General features: G+C 34.6%; 1 protein-coding gene across 3 annotated transcripts; it reads left to right on the top strand.

Moving 5' to 3' along the window:
- Positions 1-374: 374 nt before the first annotated feature.
- LOC114034259 (mitotic checkpoint protein BUB3) lies at positions 375-11541 on the top strand. 3 transcript variants are annotated; one of them, XM_027849852.1, is made up of 8 exons: positions 375-468; positions 991-1185; positions 1957-2026; positions 4037-4188; positions 6432-6590; positions 8294-8471; positions 8753-8969; positions 11171-11535. In XM_027849852.1, exons 2-8 carry the CDS (start codon positions 991-993, stop codon positions 11178-11180), a joined length of 981 nt encoding a protein of 326 aa, XP_027705653.1. In that variant the 5' UTR covers positions 375-468; the 3' UTR covers positions 11181-11535. The 3 variants fall into 3 exon arrangements, with proteins under 3 accessions (XP_027705653.1, XP_027705656.1, XP_027705654.1); XM_027849853.1 differs by lacking the exon at positions 375-468 and adding an exon at positions 490-642 and having other exon boundaries at positions 11171-11541; XM_027849855.1 differs by lacking the exon at positions 11171-11535 and having other exon boundaries at positions 8753-8973.
- Positions 11542-12042: the final 501 nt, after the last annotated feature.

Raw genomic sequence — 12042 nt, forward strand, 5'->3', positions numbered from 1 at the left:
AGTGTCGTTTTCTGGATATTAACAAGGGAAAGGGGGAAGCTACAGTGATTTCCACACTTTCTCATTTAACTCCAGGGACAAAAGAAGTTATCGCCACCATCCAAAGACTACATTTCACAACATGCAACACGCCAAGGGCTGGGGCGCGTGCGCCTGAGGCACAAATCTTCTTATTGAACGGTGGGAATTGTAGTTTCGATATCACAGGAAGTCAGTTTCCTCAACTCTTGTGAATATGAAACCCTGTGACCCGGGGGGGCGGTATTATGCTTCCTTCTGACCCGGAACAGGATGGTGTTGGTTGAAGGCCGTGAGACAGCCTCCCGGACCAATCGGCGACTTGGAACTAGGCGTTGGTATTTGAAACCGCCCAATCAGAGGCGCACACTGAGGTTTGTTCCTTAAAGAGAGCGCTGAGGAAGAAGGCGGCAAGGAGCAACGGACGGTGGCCTGCGAGCGGACGACAAGGTAGCCGGGGGAGTCGAGGTGACGGGGCGCCGAGGGCCTACGGTTACGGTTTTTTGGGAGACTCTCGGGGCATGGAGCTCGTTGAGCCGTCCGGAGGGGAGCCAGTTGGGATTTCCACCGCCTTCTCTGTCTAGGAGCGGACGAAGAGACGGGCCGCGAGGGGAGAGGGCTGGGGTGAGAGCCCAGGTCTGGATGGTGTCAGAGGAGGCGAGGGGGCGCGAGCTGGGTGCTGGCCAAAGCGGTTTGGACGGGCCCTGGGGGGTCGGGGTGAGGGACAGTCTTCGGGGTGGGTGTGTGGAGGGGGGGGCCCAAGGCGCGCCTGGTTCCAGCCTTGCGCAGGCGCAGTGGTCTCGCCGCCCGAATCTTTGCAGTTACCCCAGTTACCCCAGCCCCCCCAGCCCTGCTTTTTCGTCCTCCCTCTTCAGGTTCCCTGCCCTGCTGGGCTTGGATTCGGAGCCGTTCCCCCCGCCCCCTCCCCGTTGGCTGGGACCCCGTTTGACCCTCTGCTGTCTGATTCTACAGATGACCGGGTCTAATGAGTTCAAGTTGAACCAGCCTCCAGAAGATGGCATCTCCTCGGTGAAGTTCAGCCCCAACACATCCCAGTTCCTGCTGGTCTCCTCCTGGGACACTTCGGTCCGGCTCTACGATGTCCCTGCCAACACCATGCGCCTCAAATACCAGCACACTGGCGCCGTTCTCGACTGCGCTTTCTATGTAGGTTTTTAGATAAAAGATATTATTTTAAGGGACGCTTTCTGACTCCCCCATCACGGTGAAAATAATTTAAGTATCTTTGGGGGTAGTTGACTTAATCTCAGAGATATTCCATGTAGAAATTGGGTGTGGGTATTTAGTACTGTTTAAGAGTCTCTTAATGCTTTTGGATTCTTATGAATGACAAAAGGAGGCAATCATAAAAACAAAGCAGGTTTGGCTTTGTTTTTTCTTTTTTGGTATCATGGACCCCTCTTGCTATCTGGTGAAAACTATATATTCCTCAGAATAATGTTTTTTAATGCATGAAGTAAAATATATAGGATTATAAATAAAATGTATTATATCAAATTGCAGTTATCAAAATATTTCTTAAAAAAAGTTCAGCTATCCCACCATTAGGAACCTTAGTTTAGTTTTTAATATGTAAAGTAAAATATATAGGCATATAAATGAAATACATTATGTTAAATCACGGTTATCAAAAGATAGAAAAAAAGTTTAGAGATCCCACAATAAGAAACCTAGGTTTAGAGTAAAATTTTGGAAGTATTTCTATATTTCCACCCCTACCCCCAGCCATTTGTAAATAAAATAAACTATTTTGTTTTATAGTTGACTATATGCTTGCTTTGTTACCTTCCATTTAAAAAAAATGGTCAGTTGGCAAAGTTTATCTTAATAACATAGTTGTTCTTAAAGTTTATAGATCTTAAAACTTGTTAGAAGTGTTATACATTCAAAACTAAAACAAAACAAGACATTTTTCAGGATCCAACACATGCTTGGAGTGGGGGATTGGATCATCAGTTGAAAATGCATGATTTGAATACTGATCAAGGTAAGCTGGCAAAATTTCTCATTTTCAGGTACTTCATTTTATAAGCTTTTTAGGATGTAGATGGTTCTTTATTATAGCAAGGTAGCATCCTAAGTAGCTTAGGTATTTGTAATAATAGAATAGCTACAACTAAAGCTTAAATTTATTTTTAAAAAGTTCAAATGGCTCTCAAATTGACCGTCTGATGCTTTTTTTTTTCACTAATAAAATTTGAGTCCCATCTTAAGTTTTACGTGACTTGCCAAGTATTTGTCTTTGCCTCTGTAGTTAGATGGATCTGGATCATTTTTATTGCCTTTCATCCTATTAGGATTTTGAGAAACTTTGCAAGTTTAACTTTATTTTCATTAATTTTGATTTAAAAAATACTTTTGAAATCTGTGAAATGGAAGTGTCTATTTCCTTTCCCTGTGTTGATACTTAGAGCATTTTAAAAGCCTAATGTGCTCGAATTATATTTGAGTCACTAATTGCGTAATGTACTAAATTTTACTCTTAAGTGAATAACATAGTCTTTTACTCTAGGAACCTTGGTGGTGCTGTGGATACTCTGGGCTTGGAATCAGGATGACCTGAGTTTATATCCTGCCTTAAACACCAGCTGTTTGACCCTGAGGAGGTCATGTAACCTCAGCCTCAGTTTTCTCATCTGTAAAATGAGGATAAAAATAGCAACTACCTTTCAGAATTGTTTTGAGGATCAAGTGAAATAATATATATATGAAGTGATTTGCAAACCTTGAAAGTGAAAATATATATGATAGCTATTATTAGGAAAACTTAATTTGAGGTCTATATTTTGAAATATCTGTTCTAAATTTTTGCAGTGTGTCAGTGACAGAGCTTGGGAAGTGCCCCAAAGCTTTTTAGCTTGATGATTTTTAGAATGTTCTTTGTTTATACAAATGTATGTATATGTGTGTGTGTATGCATGTACACATACATATATACACACATTCCTACATACATATGTACATATAATTAAATAGGAAAGATTTTTTGGGTACTTCAAAGAAGATCCTAGGAATAGATAAAAGGGAGAGCGGAATAGAGATAGAGACAATATTTTGACAAAGTAAAATATGAGTAAATACATTATATTTCATGAGTAAATACAAATACATTTCACTTATGCTTTTTACCAGCGTGTGCTCTTTTTTTTTTTTTTTTGGTAGCACTTGATGTTATAGATTATATGTATTCTAGCATATGGCCATACAGATTTGCTTAGACAAGTCTGTAGTCCCAAGATTTGAAAACAATTTAGAAAATACCTAAAGGTTTCAGCCTATGGTAGAATGATAATTTTTTGGGAGTAGGAAAGAAGTTTTCAGTTCATTTAGGATTCATTTCATTTAGAATCAGGAAATTATTGAAACTGGTAGCCCCTTTTTGTTTCCCCAAATTACTTTTGATGTATGATTTGCAAAGCTTACAACGAGAATGGAGGTATATCTTCCAAAGTTGAGCTGTTTTGAAAGCTAAATGAAAGCATAGAATGCTGATGACCCAGGCCCCAAAACTTCAAAACTAATAACTACAAAAAATTTAGGTAGAAAACAAGGGTTTTTTTTTTTAATAGTATTAGTTTATATTTGAGACTTCCTTGTGAGAGTCCAGGGAAACCAAAATCTTTCAACTAATATTTATTGAGGAGCAAGTATTTGGTTGGTGTACCTACAGAAGAACCCAAAGATAGCCAATTACAGCATTTATGATCTTATAGATATCTTCTGCTGCCAAATAGACTGACTGTGGTGTCATATCAGTAGTACAAATTAAATACTATAGGTTATGGGGGAGGGAAAGAGAGGGAGTTACTTCTGGGCTGGTTTCTGGATTGTAGAAAAATTTATTCTTGTATTCAGACTTCAGTGAAATGGTTTTTGCTACTGATTTATCGCGTACTGTAAATAGCACATTTTATTGTTCTTATGAGAAATCTATTTAGTGGAGGCAATAAAGCTAGATGTTTCTCTTCCCCTCCCTTCCCTTTTTTTTTTTTAAAAGAAAATCTTGTTGGAACCCATGATGCACCTATTAGATGTGTTGAATATTGTCCAGAAGTGAATGTTATGGTTACTGGAAGTTGGGATCAAACAGTTAAATTGTGGGATCCCAGAACTCCTTGTAATGCAGGAACCTTTTCTCAGCCAGAAAAGGTAGGTATTTTTTAAATAGTGTTAGAAATTATGATATTTAACGAGGTTAAATTGATTTGATATGTATTTATTATTGAAAATGACTTCATATGTAGAGGTTTAGTATACTGTATCTTTTAAAACCCAATTAAACACATTTTTAAATTGACCGGAAGACTTTTTATCTCGTCTTAGTTTTGTGCTTTAAAAAAAAACTTGACTTAAACATGCTTCCCTACGTTCTTCATACTGCATCTCAGGGTTGGGATACAACATGCTGCCATTTGAGTAGAAGCCATTTAGCAAAGACTGCCGATTGTCCTAAATTGAGTTCGACATGCCCAAAGCAGAAAATGAGATGAAACATCACTCATTTTCCTTTGTGACCTGAGGTTTCATTTGAATTGACTGTTAAAAGGGTAAAATAGGCTATCATTGCAATTTCTGATAAAGGTGTGCTACTGTTCTTTTTTTAATAGTAAAAGATATACTTAGGAAACTAAGGTGTAAGGCTTCTTTAAAATCAAAACTTTTTGTATAAAATTTAACCCTTTGATCAGGAAGTGAAGCCTGATGAAGAAGATGATTGAGCATTCTCTCTACATCTTTGTTAGACTTTATCAGTTAGTAGTTAATTTTAAAGACAGATTGTTTTTAGCAATATAAAGGTATTCCTGAATTAAATCTATTTCTTTAGTGTAAATATACTATTCAGACCATGTTAGCCATCATTATATACTATATTGCGTCTAAAGAGCCATTATTTTTGCCACATTGCAGTCGAATCTACTTCTGGCAAGACCTTTGTTCAGAATAAAATAATTGCATTGTTTCTAGTTTTGATTTATAGTTGTATGTAGCATGTTAAGAGCTGTGATAAATTGCTGACAGAATATCATGTAATGGACAGCCACATTGAATCAAGCTGCTTATTGGTTCAGCAAGGTTCATTATGTCACTTTTTTTTAATACTTTCTTTGATAAATGTATACACCTATTCAGTAGTATGACAGTGGTTTCACTTGATTTATGATCATTGGGGATAGGAAACATAGTTAGAAACCTATGTCACCTGTGTAGTAAAGATTTAAGATAAGATTCCTGATATGATTGTACTATTATAAATTGAGCTCTTACTGGATTCTGGATTCATAAACTTTGATATTTCACAGAACTTATTAAATGTTCTGTTATATGTATAACTTTTTTGTTTTAATTTTCTATTGATAAGTCTGTGGTAAATTTCTTTTTCTACAGAAATATAAAAACCTCATAGTTCAGTTTTTTAGTTTTTGAATTTTTAAGTTATGTAACTGCTTCAGCTAATGTGACGAAGGTACAAATTTAAGATGCCATTTTAGAGGACCACTGAATTGTTGAACATAGCTTGGTACATGTGACTGATTTCATTGACAAGTTATTACCAAGCAGTTTTGAACATGGAGTATTCAAAAATATCCATGATTTTTTGGTTCCTTTTTAAAATTACAAATGCTGAAGGTTCAAACAGTTGTCATATTAAACTGTATTGGCCTGTGAAGTGAGTTTTTGGAAAGAACAGCTAAGTGGCTAAATTCTGTATTTAAAATAATTTGTTTTTACAGAATTGTTTATTTCTATTTGATGTTTGACTTTAATATAGTATTTTAAAATGTGCTACGTATTTGCTTTCAGGAAATAAAACACATCCAAAACCATCTTAATTAAGGTGAATAGATTGGAAAGTCCTAAGTTTTTAATAATTTGTGGAAGAAAATTTCAGATCTAAAGAAAAGTTCATAAAAGAACTTCTGGTTTCTTAAAAAAAATTCAAGCCATCATAAGGCATTTCTGAGCCTGAATTAGTGTTGTTGTTTTTTTTAAACTATCTTTCCTGGGATATTAGCTTGCATAGTTTTCTGTTTTTATTTGTAGAATAATTTGGATGTGAAGAATTTTTTAGAAAGGCAATGTTAGATCAGTTAGTTTTAATTTTAAGTGATTTGGTTTTAGTAAATGGTAATTGGCCAGAGCATATTATATATACTTTATAAGATAACAATAAAGATATGCTGTTTTATGAGAATTACTTGCTTTGAAACACCAAAAGCTGTTGTACATGTGATATGTTTCATAACTGACTGAAAGCACTTTGCCTCAATCTTTTCAAAATTTGGGGCCTGGTCTGCTGATTTTTAATGCTCTGATTAAATGTGTTTAGCTTTGGGATAAAAATGTCATGTACAAAATGACAGTATGTAGTAATTTTTGATATCCTTTAAAAGGTTTACACGCTCTCTGTGTCTGGAGACAGATTAATTGTGGGGACAGCTGGTCGGAGAGTGTTGGTATGGGACTTGAGGAATATGGGATATGTGCAGCAGAGAAGAGAGTCTAGTCTGAAGTACCAGACTCGTTGCATACGAGCATTTCCAAATAAGCAGGTACTGATCTTTTAAATGTCATTAAATATTGAAAATATGTGCATTCTCCTTTAGTGATTTTTAAAATAACATTTTAAAGCAAATACATTGGTTAAAGACTTAATCTGAGTGTACCTAATAGTGAAATTTCTGGAATATTTGAGCTGCAACTCAGGTATTCGGTTTTGTTTTATTAGAATTTATGAGTCAGAACTCAGATTGAAACTTGGAATTTTGCACAATCTTGCCATCTTTGACTGCTTTTGCACTAAAACTGCCTTAATTACTTTCCCTGTACAGTCTTCAAAAGTTTTTGATAAAAACAAAGGTTGATAACAGGATAGACAAAACTCTTACTCCTTCCCAACATATACCTCTCATAATATTGCTACAGTTACTGTTATGTGGTACAGCCTCCTTCCATTGTTGTTTCTAAGATTGGCTCATTTAATTCATGAAGTCTGGGACTTTAAAGTCTTTAGCTTTAGGACTACATGTATGCCAACTAAAAATATAGCCATAAAGTTTTAAGATGAATTAGTAATGTGATGAACTTTTTTTGCAATTAGATTGGTCCACTTATTTGTTTAGCAAGAAACTTTTTCTAAGAAGAGTAGCAAGTATAAGCCAGCCATCTTTGGATAGACTTTTTAACCAACATTCCATGACTGCTTCTTTGGTGATGGAGTCTGGAGTTCCCATATCATGTCATACACTGGTACACCAGACCGTGTGCCTTCAAATAATGTTTGCCTTCCTTTTTTTAAGCAGAAAATGATCATTTTTGATTTTTAAGTATTCATTCCTTTAACCCAGGAATTTTCTGTAGGAAAATCTCCAGTTTTAGAATTGAAAGCAATAGGAAAACATCCAGTAAATTTAATTTTTACATTAAACTCTTCAGGAGCATAACATTTAATTTAGATTAGAATACAACTGTATTTTAAAAGATCATTTTGAAAAGCAAAACATTTCTTTTTTCTTTCATCTTTGACATTTTCTAATTTGAAAAGGAAGTAGGGGGAAAATTTTGAAAAATGGAACCAGCTTTCCAAAGTTTTAAACAAAAAGTTTAAATTTCATGACATGTTTGGAATTTTAATTGATTATATACAGAGCTGGATCCCTTATTAGGGAAAAGGGAAGGGAATAAGGATTTATTAGCACCTACTGTGTGTCATTTAGTAAGTGTCTACTATGAGCTAAGTGCCGTTTCACAGGTAGGAAAATCTGTTATCTCCAAAATTTTATTCTTTGTTTGTATAGGCATTAATGTGATATCACCACTAAAGGAGAAGATTCTCCTACTATTTGAGACTGGTAATATGTGTGTGTTTTTCTCAGAAGTGAAGCATTGAGCTTGAAAGATGCTTTCTTCATCAGATTTGAATCTTTTTATATCAGTCTAGCTGACTTTTCCCAGTATCACAAAGAAGTACTATTAAAGCACTTAATCAGAATTTATATTTGCCTGAGAAATCAACACATTTGTTGTGTTTACTATGTACCAGGCACTGATGACTACCCAAATATGTAGAAACCCAGTTTTGCTTTGAGTAGAAAGCATTGATGTTTAACTTCAGGAATTACATTAACTGGATCACCAGCCTTTCTCAGCATTCCATTTATATCTTGATATATCTACCTTTTGTTTGTGTTGGATTCAGAAAATAACACTAAGTAAACTAACTAGATTTTTACACTTTTTCTATTCTTATTGGCAGGGTTATGTGTTAAGCTCTATTGAAGGCCGAGTGGCAGTTGAATATTTGGACCCAAGTCCTGAGGTACAGAAGAAGAAATATGCATTCAAATGTCACAGACTAAAAGAAAATAATATTGAGCAGATTTATCCTGTCAATGCCATTTCCTTTCACAACATTCACAACACATTTGCTACAGGTAAATTACTTATTAAAATATAGTTTATAATACTGCTATTGTTATCTTAAATAATTTTCCATTTTAACAAATATTTTTGATAATTCTAGAACATTGAGTATTTAATATTTAAATTTCATTTCTTTGCATGTTATATTATGAAAGTATTCTGAGACCAAAAAAGCAACGATAGGGATATTTTCTTGGTTATTTAACTTTTGTTCAATAAGTATACTAATCATAAGGAGCATTTCTGTGGTTGACATTCAGAAATAATGAATTTATTTTGAAACTGCTCACAGGTGGATCTGATGGATTTGTTAATATTTGGGATCCATTCAACAAGAAACGATTGTGCCAATTCCATCGGTATCCCACTAGCATAGCATCTCTTGCCTTCAGTAATGATGGGACCACACTTGCAATAGCATCATCATATATGTATGAAATGGATGACACTGAACATCCTGAAGATGGTATCTTCATTCGCCAAGTGACAGATGCAGAAACAAAACCCAAGTGAGTATGCTTCACCTGTATTTGAGCCTTTTCTTGCATTCATCCTAGAATTTATTAATTTTTCCAAATTCATGAATAGCGTTGTTGATGCCTGATAGATAGTACAGCTGACTATAGGGTTGGAGTTGATTTTATCTTGTTCTCCCAAGCTTTCAATATCCGTAGGTTGATAGACGTATGATGGATAAAATTGTGCCTAGTTGTTTTGTAGAGAAGAATGTCAAACTCTTATTCTTCTTGAAAAGGCACCATTATTTGAATCTCTGGAGTTAATACTAGCTCATTGCTGCAAAATTAGGTTGAAGAATTCAAGAATAATTTAGTTAAGTACGTTCTTCTATTTAAGAGACTTAAGAATGTGAAGTGTTAAATCTTTCCTCTCTAGAGATGATTTCCCTATAATATTTATAGGAATTGTATGAATATAGGGCTTACTGAAAATAAAAAAGGTTATTTGCCCTGTCCTGGAATAGTTAATTTCCCGAGTTTTGAAAATCTGATAAAAGATGTCTTAGTCTTTTCATGATGTCTTAAAGAGGCTGCATATATTTCAGTGGAGAAAAGCTTTTTATTTGGAATAATTTGATTAGATGAAAAAAGGAAACAACACTTAAGTATGAAATATTATTAAGTTTAGATATGCGAAACATAGTTCAGTATGATGCATTTTTGTATTTCCCATAGTACCTAATGTGGGGGCCTGGCTGCATGTAGTAGGTGCTTCAGAGATAGTTGTTGAAGTTAATTTTGCAGTTTGATTTCTAGTAATTTTATAAATTTAAATTTATTTTTTGTCATCCTCATCAGTTAAAGTTTATTCTGGCAAGTGGCAAAATAAACACTCTGTGCTTTATTGGTCATGATTTAAAAGCGATAGAATTTGAGGCTTGTTGAGTAAAAGCTGTGTTCTTGCTTAACCAAAACCTGTTCTAATTCTTTTGTTGTGGTTGGCCATTGATTTCATAAAGTTCTTTCCCTTTTTCAACTTCTAGGAAATCATGTGTATAACAGAATTTGACTTTAAATGTCACATTGCTAATGGCAAAACACTTGGCTGCCTTAATTAACAAAGAAGCGAATATCTACTTAAAAATTACAAAAAAATTAAATGGCAAAAAAGCTTTTTTGATTTACTATCTAAAGGTCATGGAATTATTTGCTATAGTAAAGGTATTTTGAAAAGCAGAGTTAGAATGGCTGTGCTTTTGATTATATTCCTGTTTGGATTTTGCAAACTGTATGAAATTTGAGTTTTGTGGCACTGTTTGAACAGAAATGTAAGAATATAGAAAACTTCCCCACATTTTTTACTAGACATTAAATAATAAAGAGATAGCCTCCTGTGCTATTTGTTTTCCTTGCTGCTTATAGTTGCTAATTCTGAAGCTGCTTCACTCTGCCTCATGAGGAGGTTAATCTACAATTAAACAATATTTCCTCTTGGCTCTCCATTATTTTCTGAAGCAGATGGTTCATCATTTCCTGGGCTTTTAAACAAAGCGAGGTTAAGGTTAGACTCTTGGGAATCAGCTAGTTTTCAATCTTATTAGGGTGCAGAAGGAAAACTAATAAGAACCTCATAACATCATTTTGTGACTGTAAACAATTATTTATTAGCAAACAATTGATCCCAGAAGGGCAAATTGTTTGAGTCAGTAATGAGCTGAGAAAAGACAGAGCATATCTGTGTATTTGGAAAATAATTGTAACGTAATTGCAGTACATTTAGACAGGCATCTATTTGGACCTGTTTCTATCTCTAAGTGAATTTTTGAAAACATTAATGAGTTTTGCATACTGTTCTGACATTTATATGATTCTTGTGCCCGTTTCAGTTGCCTAGCGTCTGGTGATTAAGAATTTTTTAAATTGTAGTGAGAATGAAATTCATTTAATTATAATTTTGTTCAAAAATAAGCACTAATTTCGGCTTATTTCTGCTGCTTATCTAGTAGCATTTTCATTTATTAAATTTAGAAGCCAGTTTTGCTTTATTTATTTTTTTAATGTGGGCAAAAAGAATATCTTTTTGAATAGTATTTGGTTTTAACCAAAAATCTACTTGACTCTTGATACATTTTTTCCTCATAACTTTTTATTAACAGAGAGGTAGTATTCTTTTACTTTACAAGTATTAATTTCAATAGAAAGTTAGTGTAAGCCTTCAAACCATCTATTGAAATGTATTTTCTTCATTGCAGGTCTACCTAATCTAATCATCTTGTGGAAGTGTGGCTTCTCTGTGGAAAGTTTTTGTGTACTTCCTACAAAAGATACTTGTCCTTAAGGGATAATTTATAGTAAATATGGATATGAACTCTTTTGTCATTGGATTTCTTTCTTTTCCCTTGTCTTAAAAGAAACCTGTATGTGTACAATTTAGCGCTTTTAAAAAAATTTTAGAATCAGGACTCTGTGTTCTTGTGTTGTAACCTGAAAAGAAATTTCTATTTGGAAATTTTTATCCTCCCCTTCTTCTCTCCCCCCACCCCCCAGCAGCTTGACTATTTGTAACATGAACTGTGCCATCTATTTCCTATTTAATAAATCAGTTTCAGAAACTGTTTTAAAATGTTGCATATTTTAAAATTTGGAAATTAGTAGAATCTGCATTATAAGGCCACCAGAAAGCAAAATTGCCCCTTTTAAGAGCGTGATAGGGCTATATTTTACCCCTTTGGAGCTACAATTAATTCCATTTTAATTATGTTCACTTCTGATATACATTTGGGGTGCAATCCTGGAAAAAATGATCCCTTGAAACTCTACTACTACTATCATCCATGTCTCTTGAACTTCGATATCCTTGTTGTGCAGGTCAGGTTTGCATTCTGCTTTGTACACAGCTGAGCTCTGCACCCAACTGTTCAGCTTCTCAAACTGGGCTTTGGAACTTGTGGAATCAGTGACCTTTTTCTTCACTTCTTTAGTATCTCCAGTATAGTATTCAAGTAGAAGCATAAATCCTTGCATTTGCCTGAAGAGACATATACCTAGCCATCATATTTTAAGTAAAAAACCTTGAGGGATGGCAAATGTTATAACACATTGATGGGTCTAATTTAATTATATT

Source organism: Vombatus ursinus, unplaced genomic scaffold (genome assembly GCF_900497805.2).
Source record: "Vombatus ursinus unplaced genomic scaffold, bare-nosed wombat genome assembly UNPS02008871.1, whole genome shotgun sequence".
NCBI lineage: Eukaryota > Metazoa > Chordata > Mammalia > Diprotodontia > Vombatidae > Vombatus > Vombatus ursinus.

Bases quoted from the DNA above. Each gene is read 5' to 3' on its own strand.
- LOC114034259 (XM_027849852.1), top strand. From the start codon at position 991: ATGACCGGGTCTAATGAGTTCAAGTTGAACCAGCCTCCAGAAGATGGC. The intron at 1,186-1,956 runs GTAGGTTTTTAG...GACATTTTTCAG, and splicing joins TTCTCGACTGCGCTTTCTAT to GATCCAACACATGCTTGGAG. The intron at 6,591-8,293 runs GTACTGATCTTT...TCTTATTGGCAG, and splicing joins GAGCATTTCCAAATAAGCAG to GGTTATGTGTTAAGCTCTAT.